This window comes from Salmo salar, chromosome ssa12, assembly GCF_905237065.1.
Source record: "Salmo salar chromosome ssa12, Ssal_v3.1, whole genome shotgun sequence".
In the NCBI taxonomy this organism is placed as follows: Eukaryota; Metazoa; Chordata; class Actinopteri; order Salmoniformes; family Salmonidae; genus Salmo; species Salmo salar.
Genome location: NC_059453.1, coordinates 73106355 through 73127233, shown reverse-complemented (window position 1 = coordinate 73127233; position 20879 = coordinate 73106355). Strand labels below are relative to the sequence as shown.

Sequence of the window (20879 nt, the reverse complement as noted above, 5' to 3'; positions counted from 1 at the left end):
TTGGTGGTGGTCCTGGAGACACTGCTGCCCACTGCATCAGTCAATCCCTCTGATGGAAGGATGTGTGGAGAGCAGAGCAGACCAGAGCAGCTTCTGTAGTGTAAACGTTGTGCTCTACCGCTGCTGGCCAGAGGAAGGTCATGCAGGAGCCTGCCCCTGATGGCCACGCTGAATGATGGATTTTCTCAGAGGTCATGATTGGAGAGGAGTGGACGGTAGGTTGGCATGGCCAAAACATTGGCAGGTCTCACCACAGGTAGAGGATGGGAAATTCAGGTATCTGGTATTGGAGTGTGGTGGGGCGAGATGAAAGCTGGGATGGGGGCTATGGGTTATAGTGGTGATGGAATAGACCAGGGAATCAGATCCATCTTCCTCAGCCCAGTTTGTCAGGTCCCTTCCATTATACTATGGGTTTGAAATAGTCTGAAATAGTCTGGAATAGCTGAAAGTGTCAAGTCCTTTTATGCAACAGCCTTATAGTGATCTTAGTCATTGATTTGTGGTCAATAGGGTCAGTGTAAGTGCTGTCATAATGTTGCGTTGTTGGGTGAGGTTTATGACCCCCCATAAATACATCTCCCCCTTTTCTCTCCACTCTACAAAATGGACTCTTAGAAAGCCCTGTGTTACCACAGACAAATTATGGTACCATGAAAAGGTTGGGGAATAAACAATATTTCCCTTTCTCAACCAGTTGAAAGTGTCTGTTGGTACTTAAAGAATATGATGTCAGATGAGTTGTTGGCTGGGACATTATATCTGATGATAGGATGACATAAATTGTATCTTGGAAAGTCTACACATTCTAGTTATCAGATTCACATGGAATTGTTGTGCAATTTAAATGTTTAAATGTGAAACTATTTGTGAAAAGATTAAATGTAATTTTAGCCTCCTAAATAAGAGAATTGTTTCATAGTAAAACGTAAGCCCACTCAGTGGCCACGCCCAAGTGAACAGACATTGGTTGAGAACTATGAAACATGCCCTTCTCCCCCCAGTACAAAAGCCCGTTGACGGAAGTCAAACTTTGTTACCGATGACCTGAGGACTGATGTCCATACGTTTAAAAGGGCTAATTTCAACTACAACCAAACGAAATTAAGACTATTGTACAGCATTTTAAAGACAAGACTCTCGTTAATCTAACCACACTGTCCGATTTCAAAAAGGCTTTACAGCGAAAGCAAAACATTAGATTATGTCAGCAGAGTACCCAGCCAGAAATAATCAGACACCCATTTTTCAAGCTAGCATATAATGTCACAAAAAACAAAACCACAGCTAAATGCAGCACTAACCTTTGATGATCTTCATCAGATGACAACCCTAGGACATTATATTATACAATGCATGCATGTTTTGTTCAATCAAGTTCATATTTATATCAAAAACCAGCTTTTTTACATTAGCATGTGACGTTCAGAACTAGCATACCCCCGCAAACATCCGGTGAATTTACTAAGTTACTCACGATAAACGTTCACAAAAAACATAACAATTATTTTAAGAATTATAGATACAGAACTCCTCTATGCACTCGATATGTCCGATTTTAAAATAGCTTTTCGGTGAAAGCACATTTTGCAATATTCTCAGTAGATAGCCCAGCCGTCACGGCTAGCCATTTAGACACCGACCAAGTTTAGCCCTGACCAAACTCCGATTTACTATTACAAAAGTTTGATTACCTTTGTTGTCTTCGTCAGAATGCACTCCCAGGACTGCTACTTCAATAACAAATGTTGGTTTGGTCCAAAATAATCAAATCAAATTTATTTTTATATAGCCCTTCGTACATCAGCTGATATCTCAAAGTGCTGTACAGAAACCCAGCCTAAAACCCCAAACAGCAAGCAAAGCATGTGAAAGAAGCACGGTGGCTAGGAAAAACTCCCTAGGAAAAACTCCCTAGAAAGGCCAAAAACCTAGGAAGAAACCTAGAGAGGAACCAGGCTATGAGGGGTGGCCAGTCCCCTTCTGGCTGTGCAGGGTGGATATTATAACAGAACATGGTCAAGATGTTAAAATGTTAAAATGTTCATAAATGACCAGCATGGTCAAATAATAATAATCATAGTAGTTGTCGAGGGTGCAACAAGCACGTCCGGTGAACAGGTCAGGGTTCCATAGCCGCAGGCAGAACAGTTGAAACTGGAGCAGCAGCACGGCCAGGTGGACAGCAAGGAGTCATCATACCAGGTAGTCCTGAGGCATGGTCCTAGGGCTCAGGTCCTCCGAGAGAAAGACAGAAAGAGAGAAAGAGAGAATTAGAGAGAGCATATTTAAATTCACACAGGACACCGGATAAGACAAGAGAAATACTCCAGATGTAACAGACTGACCCTAGCCCCCCGACACATAAACTACTGCAGCATAAATACTGGAGGCTGAGACAGGAGGGATCAGAAGACACTGTCCGATGATACCCCCGGACAGGGCCAAACAGGCAGGATATAACCCCACCCACTTTGCCAAAGCACAGCCCCCACACCACTAGAGGGATGTCTCCAACCACCAACTTACCGTCCTAAGACAAGGCCGAGTATAGCCCACAACGATCTCCGCCATGGCACAACCCAAGGGGGGGCGCCAACCCAGACAGGAAGACCACGTCAGTGACTCAACCCACTCAAGTGACGCACCCCTCCCATGGACGGCATGGAAGAACACCAGTAAGCCAGTGACTCAGCCCCTGTAAAAGGGTTAGAGGCAGAGAATCCCAGTGGAAAGAGGGGAACCGGCAAGGCAGAGACAGCAAGGGCGGTTCGTTGCTCCAGCCTTTCCGTTCACCTTCACACTCCTGGGCCAGACTATACTTAATCATAGGACCTACTGAAGAGATAAGTCTTCAGTAAAGACTTAAAGGTTGAGACTGAGTCTGCGTCTCTCACATTGGTAGGCAGACCATTCCATAAAAATGGAGCTCTATAGAAGAAAGCCCTACCTCCAGCCGTTTGCTTAGAAATTCTAGGGACAATTAGGAGGCCTGCGTCTTGTGACCGTAGCGTACGTGTAGGTATGTACGGCAGGACCAAATCGGAAAGATAGGTAGGAGCAAGCCCATGTAATGCTTTGTAGGTTAGCAGTAAAACCTTGAAATCAGCCCTTGCCTTAACAGGAAGCCAGTGTAGGGAGGCTAGCACTGGAGTAATATGATCACATTTTTTGGTTCTAGTCAGGATTCTAGCAGCCGTATTTAGCACTAACTGAAGTTTATTTAGTGCTTTATCCGGGTAGCCGGAAAGTAGAGCATTGCAGTAGTCCAGCCTAGAAGTAACAAAAGCATGGATTAATTTTTCTGCGTAATTTTGTTTCTTGGGACCTAGAACAAGCATCTCTGTTTTGACCGAGTTTAAAAGTAGAAAGTTTGCAGCCATCCACTTCTTTATGTCTGAAACACAGGCTTCTAGCGAGGGCAATTTTGGGGCTTCACCATGTTTCATTGAAATGTACAGCTGTGTGTCGTCCGCATAGCAGTGAAATTTAACATTATGTTTTCGAATGACATCCCCAAGAGGTAAAATATATAGTGAAAACAATAGTGGTCCTAAAACGGAACCTTGAGGAAGACCGGAATTTACAATTGATTTGTCAGAGGACAAACCATTCACAGAGACAAACTGATATCTTTCCGACAGATAAGATCTAAACCAGGCCAGAACTTGTCCATGTAGACCAATTTGGGTTTCCAATCTCTCCAAAAGAATGTGGTGATCGATGGTATCAAAAGCGGCACTAAGATCTAGGAGCACGAGGACAGATGCAGAGCCTCGGTCTGACGTCATTAAAAGGTCATTTACCACCTTCACAAGTGCAGTCTCAGTGCTATGATGGGGTCTAAAACCAGACTGAAGCGTTTCGTATACATTGTTTGTCTTCAGGAAGGCAGTGAGTTGCTGTGCAACAGCTTTTTCAAAATTTTTTGAGAGGAATGGAAGATTCGATATAGGCCGAAAGTTTTTTGTAATTTCTGGATCAAGATTCGGCTTTTTCAAGAGAGGCTTTATTACTGCCACTTTTAGTGAGCTTGGTACACATCCGGTGGATAGAGAGACGTTTATTATGTTCAACATAGGAGGGCCAAGCACAGGAAGCAGCTCTTTCAGTAGTTTAGTTGGAATAGGGTCCAGTATGCAGCTTGAGGGTTTGGAGGCCATGATTATTTTCATCATTGTGTCAAGAGATATAGTACTAAAACACTTTAGTATCTCCCTTGATCCTAGGTCCTGGCAGAGTTGTGTAGACTCAGGACAATGGAGCTTTGGAGGAATACCCAGATTTAAAGAGGAGTCTGTAATTTGCTTTCTAATGATCATGATCTTTTCCTCAAAGAAGTTCATACATTTATTACTGCTGAAGTGAAAGCCATCCTCCATTTGCGAAGGCTGCTTTTTAGTTAGCTTTGCGACAGTATCAAAAATAAATTTCGGATTGTTCTTATTTTCCTCAATTAAGTTGGAAAAATAGGATGATCGAGCAGCAGTAAGGGCTCTTCGATACTGCACGGTACTGTCTTTCCAAGCTAGTCGGAAGACTTCCAGTTTGGTGTGGCGCCATTTCCGTTCCAATTTTCTGGAAGCTTGCTTCAGAGCTCGTGTATTTTCTGTATACCAGGGAGCTAGTTTCTTATGACAGATGTTTTTAGTTTTTAGGGGTGCAACTGCATCTAGGGTATTGCGCAAGGTTAAATTGAGTTCCTCGGTTAGGTGGTTAACTGATTTTTGTCCTCTGACGTCCTTGGGTAGGCAGAGGCAGTCTGGAAGGGCATCAAGGAATCTTTGGGTTGTCTGAGAATTTATAGCACGACTTTTAATGCTCCTTGGTTGGGGTCTGAGCAGATTATTTGTTGCAATTGCAAACGTAATAAAATGGTGGTCCGATACTCCAGGATTATGAGGAAAAACATTTAGATCCACAACATTTATTCCATGGGACAAAACTAGGTCCAGAGTATGACTGTGGCAGTGAGTAGGTCCAGAGACATGTTGGACAAAACCCACTGAGTCGATGATGGCTCCGAAAGCCTTTTGGAGTGGGTCTGTGGACTTTTCCATGTGAATGTTAAAGTCACCAAAAATTAGAATATTATCTGCTATGACTACAAGATCCGATAGGAATTCAGGGAACTCAGTGAGGAACACTGCATATGGCCCAGGAGGCCTGTAAACAGTAGCTATAAAAAGTGAGTGAGTAGGCTGCATAGATTTCATGACTAGAAGCTCAAAAGACGAAAACGTCATTGGTTTTTTTTTTGTAAATTGAAATTTGCTATCGTAAATGTTAGCAACACCTCCGCCTTTGCCGGATGCACGGGGGGTATGGTCACTAGTGTAACCAAGGGGTGAGGCCTCATTTAACACAGTAAATTCATCAGGCTTAAGCCATGTTTCAGTCAGGCCAATCACGTCAAGATTATTATCAGTGATTAGTTCATTAACTATAACTGCCTTGGAAGTGAGGGATCTAACATTAAGTAACCCAATTTTGAGATGTGAGGTATCACAATCTCTTTCAATAATGGCAGGAATGGAGGAGGTCTTTATACTAGTGAGATTGCTAAAGCGAACACCGCCATTTTTAATTTTGCCCAACCTAGATCGAGGCACAGACACGGTCTCAATTGGGAAAGCTGAGCTGACTACGCTGACTGTGCTAGTGGCAGACTCCACTAAGCTGGCAGGCTGGCTAACAGCCTGCTGCCTGGCCTGCACCCTATTTCATTGTGGAGCTAGAGGAGTTAGAGCCCTGTCTATGTTCGTAGATAAGATGAGAGCAACCCTCCAGCTAGGATGGAGTCCGTCACTCCTCAACAGGCCAGGCTTGGTCCTGTTTGTGGGTGAGTCCCAGAAAGAGGGCCAATTATCTACAAATTCTATCTTTTGGGAGGGGCAGAAAACAGTTTTCAACCAGCGATTGAGTTGTGAGACTCTGCTGTAGAGCTCATCACTCCCCCTAACTGGGAGGGGGCCAGAGACAATTAATCGATGCCGACACATCTTTCTAGCTGATTTACACGCTGAAGCTATGTTGCGCTTGGTGACCTCTGACTGTTTCATCCTAACATCGTTGGTGCTGACGTGGATAACAATATCTCTATACTCTCTACACTCGCCAGTTTTAGCTTTAGCCAGCACCGTCTTTAGATTAGCCTTAACGTCAGTAGCCCTGCCCCCTGGTAAACAGTGTATGATCGCTGGATGATTAGTTTTAAGTCTAATACTGCGGGTAATGGAGTCGCCAATGACTAGGGTTTTCAATTTGTCAGAGCTAATGGTGGGAGCCGTCGGCGTCTCAGACCCCACAACGGGAGGAGTAGAGACCAGAGAAGTCCCGGTCTCCGACTCCGACTCGCTTAATGGGGAGAACCAGTTGAAAGTTTCTGTCGGCTGAATAAGCGACACCGGTTGAGCATTCCTACAGCGTTTCCCTCCAGAAGCCATGAGAAAGATGTCCGGCTGCGGGGACCGTGCGAGGGGGTTTATACTAACGTTACTATCTGTACTTACTGGTGGCACAGACGCTGTTTCATCCTTTCCTACACTGAAATTACCCTTGCCTAACGATCGCGTCTGAAGCTGGGCTTGCAGCACAGCTATCCTTGCCGTAAGGCGATCGTTCTCCTGTATATTATAAGTACAACGACTGCAATTAGAAGGCATCATGTTAATGTTACTTAGCTTCGGCTGTTTGAAGTCCTGACGAACCATGTCCAGATAAAACGTCCGGGATGAAAAAGTTGAATGAAAAAAGTTGAGTGAGGGAGAAAGTAAAAATATACGGTAATGAAAAAGTAAAAAACCGTCAGGTAGCAAAGTAAGATCGTTATATCCAAATAGCGGCGTTTTGTTCGTGCGTTCAAGACACTATCCGAAGTGTAAATGAGGGTCACGAGCATGGCGCAATTCGTGACAAAAGATTTCTAAATATTCCATTACCGTACTTCGAAGCATGTCAACCGCTGTTTAAAATCAATTTTTATGCAATTTTTCTCGTAAAAAAGCGATAATATTCCGACCGGGAATCTGCGTTTAGGTAAACAGACGAAAGAAAACATAGCATGAGGTCGACGCGGGCACGCGCCTGAGTCTCACAGTACTGTAACCAGCCACTACCCAAACGCGCTACTTTTTTTCAACCAGAGCCTGCAAAGCCACGATTCAGCTTTTTTCCGCCTTCTGAGAGCCCATGGGAGCCGTAGGAAGTGTCACGTAACAGCAGAGATCCTCTGTAATGGATAGATTTAATCAAGAAGGGTAACAAATTGTCAGACAGGCCACTTCCTGCATGGAATCTTCTCAGGTTTTGGCCTGCCAAATGAGTTCTGTTATACTCACAGACACCATTCAAACAGTTTTAGAAACTTTAGAGTGTTTTCTATCCATATATAATAAGTATATGCATATTCTAGTTACTAGGTAGGATTAGTAACCAGATTAAATCGGGTACATTTTTTTTATCCAGACGTGCAAATGCTGCCCCCTAGCCCTAACAGGTTAAGAGAGTGGATTCGGGAGATAACCTCTCTATATAAATTAATGCTTCCGTGGTGCCCCATGTTATAAATGGTATAATTGTTGCATGGTTTAATTCAATCATGTAATCAATTAATCGATTTCATAAAATAACATGTCATGTAATTTATAGAGCACGACAGTAACTCATTGATATCAGATAAGCCTCAGCAACTGTCTCTCCCTCCAGCCTGGTACTATACATATTTCTAAGCACCTCCAAGACATATGATATCTACTAATATTCTAGTTACTTTAGACAGAAACAAAAGTAGGGAGGTTGGTCACGGAGGATGTTTAGGCGTATACTGCGACCGTCTAGCAATCCAAAGGTTGTGTGTTCGAGTCACGTCGGGGACAACTGTAGCATTTTTATTTAACCCTTCCCATAACCCTTTTTCTAACCTTAACCCAATTAATCTAGGCCCTGGGCCGTGAGGTGCCTTGTCACTGACCTCCACCAAGCTGTTTTATTTAGGGTCTGGGGAGCGTCATGGCACTCACACAGACCAGATCTGGTAATTAAGTCAGAAAAAATACATATAAAAATGCATAGCGTTTAGGCCCCCAGGCCAGGGAGGCAGCAAAAGTGATTCAGTGAGAGAGAGGCTCATTATTGCATCTATTCTAGAGCACTAACCTGGAGTGTTTAAATGAAAGGACTCGTAAAAGGAAATTAACGTAACGTATACTTGGAGTCTCAATATGATGATGGGGCTTGAGAAAGAGAGCTGTGATCTGTTCACTATGCTGTCTGGTTATTACTTCTCTCTTATCATTTTTCCCAAATCCCTTCTCTCTGTGAATACATGGTTTTCATTTTAAGCTACACTGTGCAGTAGACAGACAGCGTGCTGAGATTTGAGCAGTTTATACTTCATTTTAACATTAGCTATGCAGGGTATTTCACTTCCCAACACATCCAGTGGAGAATCGTAACTTCCGCTTAATTCAAATTTTCACGTTATGCATGGATGTCAATGGGAAGCATGGCATTGACCACATAGCTAGCATGACTCAGTCTACCCATATCATTGCTTTTGTGTGTGGGCTACTTTAAATGGTAATACAGATTTGTTGTCTCTCAGTGTGTTTCAATATAAAATGTTTGCTGTATGTCACCCTGTAGCCTTTGTTGTTTCACAACACCTCAAACGTTTGTACACATCTTTGCAATATCAACAGGATTGACCTTCTTTAGGATATTGATGCTGAACGAAGGTTTGGTTATGTGTGTTCTACAAATCCAACTTAGTCTGCTGCCATTTTTGTAAATGTACACTTCACTCAAAGCTCTTCACACAACAGAAGGTCCTTTACAGTAAAGCCTCGATTGTATTTAACAAAGGACATCAATCTGTATTATAAGTTTAAAGTGGCATAAATACAGTGCCATAAGTATTCAGACCTCATTTGGCAGCGATTACAGCATCGAGTCTTCTTGGGTATGACGCTACAAGATTGGCACACCTGTATTTGGGGAGTTTCTCCCATTATCTCTGCATATCCTCTCAAGCTGTCAGGCTGGATGGGAAGCTTTGTTGCACAGCTATTTTTATGTCTCTCCAGAGATGTTCGATCGGGTTCAAGTCCGGAATCTGGCTAGGGCACTCAAGGACATTCAGAGACTTGTGCCAAAGCCACTCCTGCATTGTCTTGGCTGTGTGCTTAGGGTTGTTGTCCTGTCAGAAGGTGAACTTTCGCCCCAGTCTGAGGTCCTGAGAGGTCTGGAGCAGGTTTTCATCAAGGATCTCTCTGTACTTTGCTCTGTTCATCTTTGCCTCGATCCTGACTAATCTCCCAGTCCCCCCGCTGTAAAACATCCCCACAGCATGATGCTGCCACCATCATGCTTCACCTTAGGGATGGTGCCAGGTTTCCTCCAGACGTGATGCTTGGCATTCAGGCCAAAGCATTCAATTTTGTTATCATCAGACCAGAGAATCTTTTTCTCATGGTTTGAGAGTCTTTAGGTGCCTTTTGGCAAACTCCAAGTGGGCTGTCATGTGCCTTTTACTGAGGAGTCGCTTCCGTCTAGCCACTCTACCATAAAGGCCTGATTGGTGGAGTGCTGCAGAGATGGTTGTCCTTTTGTAACGTTTGCCCATCTCCACAGAGAACTCTGTCGGAGTGATCATTGGGTTTTTGCTCTGTTTGGCCGGGCTGCCAGCTCTAGGAAGAGCCTTGGTGGTTCCAAACATCTTCCACTTAAGAATGATGGCGGCCACTGTGTTTTTGGGGAACTTCAATGCTGCAGAGATTTTGGGGTACCCTTCCCCAGATCTGTCCCTTGACCCAATTGTCACGTCCTGACCATAGTAAGATGTTATTTTCTATGGAAGAGTAGGCCAGGGCGTGACAGGGGGTGTTTTGTGTTTTTCTATGTTTTGAATTTCTATGTTTAGGTTCTAGTTTTTCTATTTCTATGTTGGGTTTGTTTGGGATGATCTCAAATTAGAGGCAGCTGGTCCTCGTTGTCTCTAATTGGAGATCATACTTAAGTAGGTTTTCTTTCCACCTGTGTTTGTGGGTAGTTGTCTTCTGTTCAGTTTATGTACCTGACAGAACTGTGCGATTTCGTTTTCTCTTTGTTATTTTTCCTTTAGTGTTTTGAGTTCAAATAAATATTAATCATGAACAATCAACACGCTGCGCTTTAGTCCCCTCTCTACGACAGCCGTTACAACAATCCTGTTGCGGAGGTCTACGGACAATTCCTTCAACTTCATGGCTTGGTTTTTGTTCTGACATTTTTTTTTTTTTATTTCACCTTTATTTAACCAGGTAGGCTAGTTGAAAACAAGTTCTCATTTACAACTGCGACCTGGCCAAGATAAATCAAAGCAGTTCGACACATGCGACAACACACATGGAATAAACAAACATACAGTCAATAATATAGTAGAAAAAAGGCTATATACATTGTGTGCAAATGAGGAGATAAGGCAGTAAATAGGCCATGGTGGCGAATTAATTACAATATAGCAATTAAACACTGGAGTGATAGACGTGCAGAAGATGAATGTGCAAGTAGAGATATTGGGGTGTAAAGGAGCAAGATAAATAAATAAATACAGCATGGGGATGAGGTAGTTGGATGGGCTATTTACAGATGGGCTATGTACAGGTGCAGTGATATGTGAGCTGCTCTGACAGCTGGTGCTTAAAGTTAGTGAGGGAGATAAGAGTCTCCAGCTTCATTGATTTTTGCAGTTCGTTCCAGTCATTGGCAGCAGAGAACTGGAAGGAAAGGTGGCCAAAGGAGGAATTGGCTTTAGGGGTGACCAGTGAAATATACCTGCTGGAGCGCATGCTACGGGTGGGTGCTGCTATGGTGACCAGTGAGCTGAGAGAAGGCGGGGCTTTACCTAGCAAAGACTTGTAGATGACCTGGAGCCAGTGGGTTTGGCGATACAGGCATATAGGTCGCAGTGGTGGGTAGCTTATGGGGCTTTGGTGACAAAACGGATGGCACTGTGATAGACTGCATCCAATTTCTTGAGTAGAGTGTTAGAGGCTATTTTGTAAATGACATCGCCGAAGTCGAGGATCGGTAGGATGGTCAGTTTTACGAGGGTATGTTTGGCAGCATGAGTAAAGGATGCTTTGTTGCGAAATAGGAAGCCAATTCTAGATTTAATTTTGGATTGGAGATGCTTAATGTGAGTCTCGAAGGAGAGTTTACAGTCTAACCAAACACCTAGGTATTTGTAGTTGTCCACATATTCTAAGTCAGAACCATCCAGAGTTGTGGTGCTGGACGGGCGGGCAGGTGTGGGCAGTGATCGGTTGAAGAGCATGCATTTAGTTTTTCTTGCATTTAAGAGCAGTTGGAGGCCACGTAATGAGATTTGTATGGCATTGAAGCTCGTCTGGAGGTTAGTTAACACAGTGTCCAAAGAAGGGCCAGAAGTATACAGAATGGTGTCGTCTGCGTAGAGGTGGATCAGAGAATCAACAATAGCAGCAAGAACGACATCATTGATGTATACAGAGAAGAGAGTCAGCCCGAGAATTGAACCCTGTGGCACCCCCATAGAGACTGCCAGAGGTCCGGACAACAGGCCCTCAGATTTTACACACTGAACTCTATCAGAGAAGTAGTTGGTGAACCAGGCGAGTCAATCATTTGAGAAACCAAGGCTGTTGAGTCTGCCGATAAGAATGTGGTGATTGACAGAGTCGAAAGCCTTGGCCAGGTCAATGAATATTGCTGCACAGTATTGTCTCTTATCAATGGCGGTTATGATATCGTTTAAGACCTTGAGCGGGGCTGAGGTGCACCCATGACCAGCTCTGAAACCAGATTGCATAGCGGAGAAGGTACGGTGGGATTCAAAATGGTCGGTAATCTGTTTGTTAACTTGGCTTTCGAAGACCTTAGAAAGGCAGGATAGGATAGATATAGGTCTAGAGTGTCTCCCCCTTTGAAGAGGGGGATGACCGCGGCTGCTTTCCAATCTTTGGGAATCTCAGACGATACGAAAGAGAGGTTGAACAGGTTAGTAATAAGGGTTGCAACAATTCCGGCAGATCATTTTATAAAGAGAGGGTCCAGATTGTCTAGCCCGGCTGATTTGTAGGGGTCTAGATTTTGCAGCTCTTTCAGAACATCAGCTATCTGGATTTGGGTGAAGGAGAAATGGGGAGGCTTGGGCGAGTTGCTGTGGGGGGTGCAGGACTGTTGACCGGGGTAGGGGTAGCCAGGTGGAAAGCATGGCCAGCCGTAGAAAATGCATATTGAAATTCTCAATTATAGTGGATTTATTGGTGGTGACAGTGTTTCCTAGCATCAGTGCAGTGGGCAGCTGGGAGGAGGTGCTCTTATTCTCCATGGACTTTACAGTGTCCCAGAACTTTTTTGAGTTTGTGCTACAGGATGCAAATCTCTGCTTGAAAAAGCTAGCCTTAGCTTTCCTAACTGCCTGTGTATATTGGTTCCTAACTTCCTGAAAAGTTGCATATCAAGGGGGCTATTCAATGCTAATGCAGAACGCCACAGGATGTTTTTGTGCTGGTCAAGGGCAGTCAGATCTGGAGAGAACCAAGGGCTATATCTGTTCCTGGTTCTCCATTTTTGGAATGGGGCATGCTTATTTAAGATGGTGAGGAAGGCACTTTTAAAGAATAACCAGGCATCCTCTACTGACGGATGAGTTCAATATCCTTCCAGAATACCCGGGCCAGGTCAATTAGAAAGGCGTGCTCGCTGAAGTGTTTTAGGGAGCGTTTGACAGTGATGAGGGGTGGTCGTTTGACCACAGACCCATTATGGACGAAGGCAATGAGGCAGTGATCGCTGAGAACTTGGTTGAAGACAGCAGAGTTGTATTTGCAGGACAAGTTGGTTATGATGATATCTATGAGGGTGCCCGTGTTTACGGATTTGGGGTTGTACCTGGTAGGTTTATTGATAATTTGTGTGAGATTGAGGGCATCAAGCTTAGATTGTAGGATGGCTGGGGTGTTAAGCATGTCCCAGTTTAGGTCACCTAGCAGCACAAGCTCTGAAGATAGATGGGGGGCAATCAATTCATATATGGTGTCCAGACCACAGCTGGGGGCAGAAGGTGGTCTATAGCAAGCGGCAACAGTGAGAGACTTGTTTCTGGAAAGGTGGATTTTTAAAAGTAGAAGCTTGAATTATTTGGGTACAGACCTGGATAGTAAGACAGAACTCTGCAGGCTATCCCTGCAGTAGATTTCAACTCCGCCCGCTTTGGCAGTTCTATCTTGTCAGAAGATGTTGTAGTTAGGGATGGGAATTTCAGGGTTTTTGGTGGTCTTCCTAAGCCAGGATTCAGACACGGCTAGAACATCCTGGTTGGCAGAGTGTGCTAAAGCAGTGAATAAAACAAACTTAGGGAGGAGGCTTCTAATGTTAACATGCATGAAACCAAGACTTTTACGGTTACAGAAGTCAACAAATGAGAGCGCCTGTGGAATGGGAGTGGAGCTAGGCACTACAGGGCCTGGATTAACCTCTACATCACCAGAGGAACAGAGGAGGAGTAGGATAAGGGTATGGCTAAAGGCTATAAGAACTGGTCGTCTAGTACGTTCGGAACAGGAGGAGCAGGTTTCTGGGCGCGATAGAATAGATTCAAGGCATAATGTACAGACAAAGGTATGGTAGGATGTGAATACAGTGGAGGTAAACCTAGGCATTGAGTGATGATGAAAGAGATATTCTCTCTAGAAACATCATTTAAACCAGGTGATGTCACCGCATGTGTGGAGGTGGAACTAAAGGGTTAGCTCAGGCATATTGAGCAGGGCTAGATGCTCTACAGTGAAATAAGACAATAATCACTAACCTGAACAGCAATGGACAAGGCATATTGACATTAGGGAGAGGCATGCGTAGCCGAGTGATCATAGGAGTCCAGTGAGTAGTTAGGCTGGCTGGAGACACGTCAATTCAGACAGCTTGCAGGCCAGGGCTAGCAAGCTAGCAGAAGGGCCTTAGAGGGACGTCGTGATGGAAGAAGTCTGTTATAGCCTCCTCATGCGGAACCTCCTCGTGCTGTTACGTCGGTAGTCAAGCCGTGATGGATTAATAGGGTTCCGTGTAGTAAAGGGGTCTAGTCCAATTGGCAAAATAGGTATAGTGGCCCAAGAAATTGGCCGATGGATCTCTTCAGCTAACAGTCCAATATGCTCTAGACAGCTAGCGGGCCGCGGCTAGCAGGCTAGCAGATGGGCATTCAGGGGACGTCGCGACAGAGGGGAATCTTGAGAAGAAAAAAAACCCTCGGGCAGATTACGTCGGTAGTCCAGTCGTGATGGATTAATAGGGTTTCATGTAGTAAAGGGGTCCAGGCCAATTGGAAAAATAGGTATAGTGGCCCAAGAAATTGGCCGATGGACCGATTCAGCCCGCCCCACATTGGGTGAGGCGGGTTGCAGGAGAGTATTTTGAAATTGAGGTTTAGAAAAATATAAAAAGATATGCGAAGAAAAAATATACAAAAAGATATATACATGGGACACAACAAGACGAGGACAAAGACATGCGACTGCTACGCCATCTTGGGTATACATGCACTGTCAACTGTGGGAACTTTATATAGACAGGTATATGCCTTTCCAAATCATGTCCAATCAATTGAATTTACCACAGGTGGACTCCAATCAAGTTGTAGAAACATCTCAAGGATGATCAATGGAAACAGGACGCACCTGAGCTCAATTTTGAGTCTCATTGCAAGGTCTGAATACTTCTGTACATTTCTAAAAACTGTTTTTGCTTTGTCATTATGGGGTATTGTGTGTAGATTGCTGAGGATTTTATTTTATCCATTTTTAAATAAGGCTGTAACTGTGGAAAAAGTAAATGGGTCTGAATAATTTCCGAAGGCACTGTGTAGCCTCCTCATCATATAACCTCAGATCTCTTCCTGCTCGAGTGTTTTGCCCATTGATTTCTCTCTGCTGAAATACATTTTGGTGGAAGAACTGATAGTGTTTCTCATTGTATAAATGCAGACCATTATAAAATGAGTCCAATCTGTTTTCATTGAGAGGTTCCTGAAATGTGTTTCCCTGTGGTATGAAGTAGGGCAGTATTGGTTGGACATGTGATAGTGGGAGAGTACCTCCGAGAGGAGGAGTTCCACAGTGTACACTTTACATAATAATACAACTACTCTTCCCCTTTCCTCCCTCTTTCACTCTTTCTCTTCCTCTTATTCAAACATGTAATCCAACATACTACAGAAAGACTACCCTTCTTTCTGTTCTGAAAGTTGAAAAGATGAGATGATGAGACCCTGATCTCAGACCCTGGACCTGGCTGTGTCAGCAGACCATCTCTGGGCTCCTGCAGCCTGCTGACTCCTCTCAGACCCGGCACATGAAAACTTTCACAGGGTCAATAAAGGCCCCTGAAGAAATGTGCTGTGTCAATAAAGGAACAAGGAGGGTCTTACTTTAACATCAAGGTCTTTACAGAGCAGTTTATACACGTTATTCAGACTAAAAGGTGGACTTACTTTACTTCTGCAGTGTAAAAGCTTTGAGCACAGACGAGAGAGAGAGAGAGAGAGAGAGAGAGAGAGAGAGAGAGAGAGAGAGAGAGAGAGAGAGAGAGAGAGAGAGAGAGAGAGAGAGAGAGAAAACAATATGCTTACCATATGAAAGAGTAAAAAAGAGAAGTCCACAAAGCGAGAGAGGAGGTGGAGAAACGCTCTTCCTTGAAAACAGAGTGTGTGAGAAGAGGAAGGGAGGGCAGAGGATCTTTACAGTCAGGCACATGCTCACACAGATATAGTACATACAGACCTATACAAACCCATGCATTCTAATGGGCATGCAACGTGTTAAGAGACCTGAGACGCAGCAGTTCCTGTCTTGTTTTTAGGGGCAGTAGAATACAGAGTGTAAAGTGACAGTAGTAGTTAGACCTCTGACACTCGTCTGGTCTATATACACACAGAAACAAATATACCCATACTCTGTTTTTGGTGTCAGAGTTTTGGAGTTATGAGTGACTTCAGGATGACTAAGAGTGGCCATGTGTTCCTCAGTCCTTCGGCTATTACATGGGGCCAGAGGAGACGACACAGTGATGTAAGTATTCATTCTTACTGTTGCATATGAGTAAGAGATAATGTAGTGCAGATAACTGTGATCTTAGGTATCTTACAGCGTAGTGTTGTAAATCCACATCTGTTCACCATTACTCTGTTGTAGTCAGAACAGCTGTTCGTTACTTGAAGGCACAGCTGTGTCTCTTACTGTTAGTCTTATCACAAATATTAATGTATAATATCTCATGTGGACAGAGATTGGTTTTGGTAGGACTCTGTTTCCAGTAGCTGCAGAGACAGTGGAGAGGCTAGGAAAGGAGATCATTAGATCATGGTCGGTCTTTACTGCTGTTTCCAGTCTCATCACTGTTACTCGTTACCATGGAAGTACCTCTCAATGGTCTGTTTGTCTCTGGCAGAGAGATCAGTCACCCCACATGTGTAGGTTACTACTGCACTCACATTTTTGGTAAAGGGGTTGGTGAGGTGAATATTTGTGTATGGAAAACAGTAATATTTCTGTTTTTGGTTCTGATCCTCACTGACCGTGTTAGTTTGCACTCGTTTGCTTTCAAGGCAGCAGCAGGATCGGCCAGCGTATCATATGACACTGTTTGTTCACACAATGAACCATGGGTTATTAAAACAAGCCAGTGTTAGTCAGTATGTGTGAATGTGCCCAAACAGTACATTTTGGTGTACCCATAGTAAATTCATGTTGTCATGTGAAAACATTAGCTTGACACCCCAGTCCACTTGTGTTACATGGTACAGAGAGTGCTTCACTGGGCTGTCATTGGCTATCTCACCCAATAGCACAGAGTCTTTAATTGGTAACTTCCCTAGTCCATGCATTGTGGTCAGGATGGAACTGCCCAGCATCAGGATAACAGGCTTTGTGGAGAACAGCTGCCTGGCTGTGGGTATTCCTTCTCTTACTTTATACGAGTGTCCCTTATCTAGAATAGAGTAGATTCTCAGGCCTCAGTAGTTCAACTGCTTGACAGTGGGTATCCTTTCTCTTCATGAGTTCTCATATTTTTTACATTTGAGTCATTTAGCAGATGCTCTTATCCAGAGATATTAGGGTTAATTGCCTTGCTCAACAGCACAATAACACATTTTTCACCTAGTCAGTTCAGGGATTCGAACCAGCGACCTTTCAGTTACTGGCCCAATACTCTTAACCGCTAGGCTACCTGCCACTACCTTATCTGGGATAGAATGGATTATGCCGTTAATGGGAGCTGATAGTGAATGGAGTTTGTAATGAGGCTTCAGCACTTGTGTTGATTTTTGGTTAAAGGAGTCTGGAAGTTATGTATCTTTGACTCACTTCAAATCAAATCAAATCAAATTTATTTTTATATAGCCCTTCGTACATCAGCTGATATTCTCAAAGTGCTGTACAGAAACCCAGCCTAAAACCCCAAACAGCAAGCAAAGCATGTGAAAGAAGCACGGTGGCTAGGAAAAACTCCCTAGGAAAAACTCCCTAGAAAGGCCAAAAACCTAGGAAGAAACCTAGAGAGGAACCAGGCTATGAGGGGTGGCCAGTCCTCTTCTGGCTGTGCAGGGTGGATATTATAACAGAACATGGTCAAAATGTTAAAATGTTAAAATGTTCATAAATGACCAGCATGGTCAAATAATAATAATCATAGTAGTTGTCGAGGGTGCAACAAGCACGTCCGGTGAACAGGTCAGGGTTCCATAGCCGCAGGCAGAACAGTTGAAACTGGAGCAGCAGCACGGCCAGGTGGACTGGGGACAGCAAGGAGTCATCATACCAGGTAGTCCTGAGGCATGGTCCTAGGGCTCAGGTCCTCCGAGAGAAAGACAGAAAGAGAGAAAGAGAGAATTAGAGAGAGCATATTTAAATACACACAGGACACCGGATAAGACAAGAGAAATACTCCAGATGTAACAGACTGACCCTAGCCCCCCGACACATAAACTACTGCAGCATAAATACTGGAGGCTGAGACAGGAGGGATCAGAAGACACTGTGGCCCCATCCGATGATACCCCGGACAGGGCCAAACAGGCAGGATATAACCCCACCCACTTTGCCAAAGCACAGCCCCCACACCACTAGAGGGATGTCTCCAACCACCAACTTACCGTCCTAAGACAAGGCCGAGTATAGCCCACAACGATCTCCGCCATGGCACAACCCAAGGGGGGGCACCAACCCAGACAGGAAGACCACGTCAGTGACTCAACCCACTCAAGTGACGCACCCCTCCCATGGACGGCATGGAAGAACACCAGTAGGCCAGTGACTCAGCCCCTGTAAAAGGGTTAGAGGCAGAGAATCCCAGTGGAAAGAGGGGAACCGGCAAGGCAGAGACAGCAAGGGCGGTTCGTTGCTCCAGCCTTTCCGTTCACCTTCACACTCCTGGGCCAGACTATACTTAATCATAGGACCTACTGAAGAGATAAGTCTTCAGTAAAGACTTAAAGGTTGAGACTGAGTCTGCGTCTCTCACATTGGTAGGCAGACCATTCCATAAAAATGGAGCTCTATAGGAGAAAGCCCTACCTCCAGCCGTTTGCTTAGAAATTCTAGGGACAATTAGGAGGCCTGCGTCTTGTGACCGTAGCGTACGTGTAGGTATGTACGGCAGGACCAAATCGGAAAGATAGGTAGGAGCAAGCCCATGTAATGCTTTGTAGGTTAGCAGTAAAACCTTGAAATCAGCCCTTGCCTTAACAGGAAGCCAGTGTAGGGAGGCTAGCACTGGAGTAATATGATCAAATTTTTTGGTTCTAGTCAGGATTCTAGCAGCCGTATTTAGCACTAACTGAAGTTTATTTAGTGCTTTATCCGGGTAGCCGGAAAGTAGAGCATTGCAGTAGTCCAGCCTAGAAGTAACAAAAGCATGGATTAATTTTTCTGCGTCATTTTTGGACAGAAAATGTCTGATTTTTGCAATGTTACGTAGATGGAAAAAAGCTGTCCTTGAAACAGTCTTGAAATGTTCTTCAAAAGAGAGATCAGGGTCCAGAGTAACGCCGAGGTCCTTCACAGTTTTATTTGAGACGACTGTACAACCATCCAGATTAATTGTCAGATTCAACAGAAGATCTCTTTGTTTCTTGGGACCTAGAACAAGCATCTCTGTTTTGTCCGAGTTTAAAAGTAGAAAGTTTGCAGCCATCCACTTCTTTATGTCTGAAACACAGGCTTCTAGCGAGGGCAATTTTGGGGCTTCACCATGTTTCATTGAAATGTACAGCTGTGTGTCGTCCGCATAACAGTGAAATTTAACATTATGTTTTCGAATGACATCCCCAAGAGGTAAAATATATAGTGAAAACAATAGTGGTCCTAAAACAGAACCTTGAGGAACACCGAAATTTACAATTGATTTGTCAGAGGACAAACCATTCACAGAGACAAACTGATATCTTTCCGACAGATAAGATCTAAACCAGGCCAGAACTTGTCCATGTAGACCAATTTGGGTTTCCAATCTCTCCAAAAGAATGTGGTGATCGATGGTATCAAAAGCGGCACTAAGATCTAGGAGCACGAGGACAGATGCAGAGCCTCGGTCTGACGTCATTAAAAGGTCATTTACCACCTTCACAAGTGCAGTCTCAGTGCTATGATGGGGTCTAAAACCAGACTGAAGCGTTTCGTATACATTGTTTGTCTTCAGGAAGGCAGTGAGTTGCTGTGCAACAGCTTTTTCAAATTTTTTTGAGAGGAATGGAAGATTCGATATAGGCCGATAGTTTTTTATAATTTCTGGATCAAGATTCGGCTTTTTCAAGAGAGGCTTTATTACTGCCACTTTTAGTGAGCTTGGTACACATCCGGTGGATAGAGAGCCGTTTATTATGTTCAACATAGGACGGCCAAGCACAGGAAGCAGCTCTTTCAGTAGTTTAGTTGGAATAGGGTCCAGTATGCAGCTTGAGGGTTTGGAGGCCATGATTATTTTCATCATTGCGTCAAGAGATATAGTACTAAAACACTTTAGTATCTCCCTTGATCCTAGGTCCTGGCAGTGTTGTGCAGACTCAGCACAATGGATCTTTGGAGGAATACCCAGATTTAAAGAGGAGTCTGTAATTTGCTTTCTAATGATCATGATCTTTTCCTCAAAGAAGTTCATAAATTTATTACTGCTGAAGTGAAAGCCATCCTCCATTTGCGAAGGCTGCTTTTTAGTTAGCTTTGCGACAGTATCAAAAAGAAATTTCGGATTGTTCTTATTTTCCTCAATTAAGTTGGAAAAATAGGATGATCGAGCAGCAGTAAGGGCTCTTCGATACTGCACAGTACTGTCTTTCCAAGCTAGTCGGAAGACTTCCAGTTTGGTGTGGCGCCATTTCCGTTCCAATTTTCTGGAAGCTTGCTTCAGAGCTCGTGTATTTTCTGTATACCAGGGAGCTAGTTTCTTATGACAGATGTTTTTAGTTTTTAGGGGTGCAACTGCATCTAGGGTATTGCGCAAGGTTAAATTGAGTTCCTCGGTTAGGTGGTTAACTGATTTTTGTCCTCTGACGTCCTTGGGTAGGCAGAGGCAGTCTGGAAGGGCATCCTGCAGGACTTGTACAGTTGACGACTATTGATTCGAAATTAACAGAGCTGACAGATGGAGGGTACTATTAGAACCAGTTTGTAAACCCATGCATCTAATTTGTTTTAATTTTCTGACTAATATCTCCTCTCCCCATTCCGTGTTGATCTAATGGGCTAAGTGTGTTACAGTCACGCATCAATACATCCTGAGTGTACAGAGTTAGCTGCCTGCCTGAGACTGTGTTAAGGTGGTTAGTGGCTGTTTGCACCTTAATATTCCCTCCCGCCTTCACC

The 20879-nt window shown here is 44.0% G+C and overlaps 1 protein-coding gene across 7 annotated transcripts in view; it reads left to right on the top strand.

Moving 5' to 3' along the window:
* LOC106565868 (rap1 GTPase-activating protein 1) overlaps window positions 1-20879 on the top strand; it is a 164895-nt gene that overhangs the window by 110802 nt on the left and 33214 nt on the right. Inside the window, exon 1 of one of the 7 annotated variants that reach the window (XM_045691750.1) lies at window positions 15634-16088. The exons of the other annotated variants lie outside the window; for them this stretch is intronic. Within the exon in view, the coding sequence (XP_045547706.1) occupies window positions 16002-16088 (87 nt within the window). The 5' untranslated portion in view covers window positions 15634-16001. Of the gene's footprint in view, window positions 1-15633; window positions 16089-20879 lie in introns of those variants that run through there. 7 annotated transcript variants of the gene reach the window in all.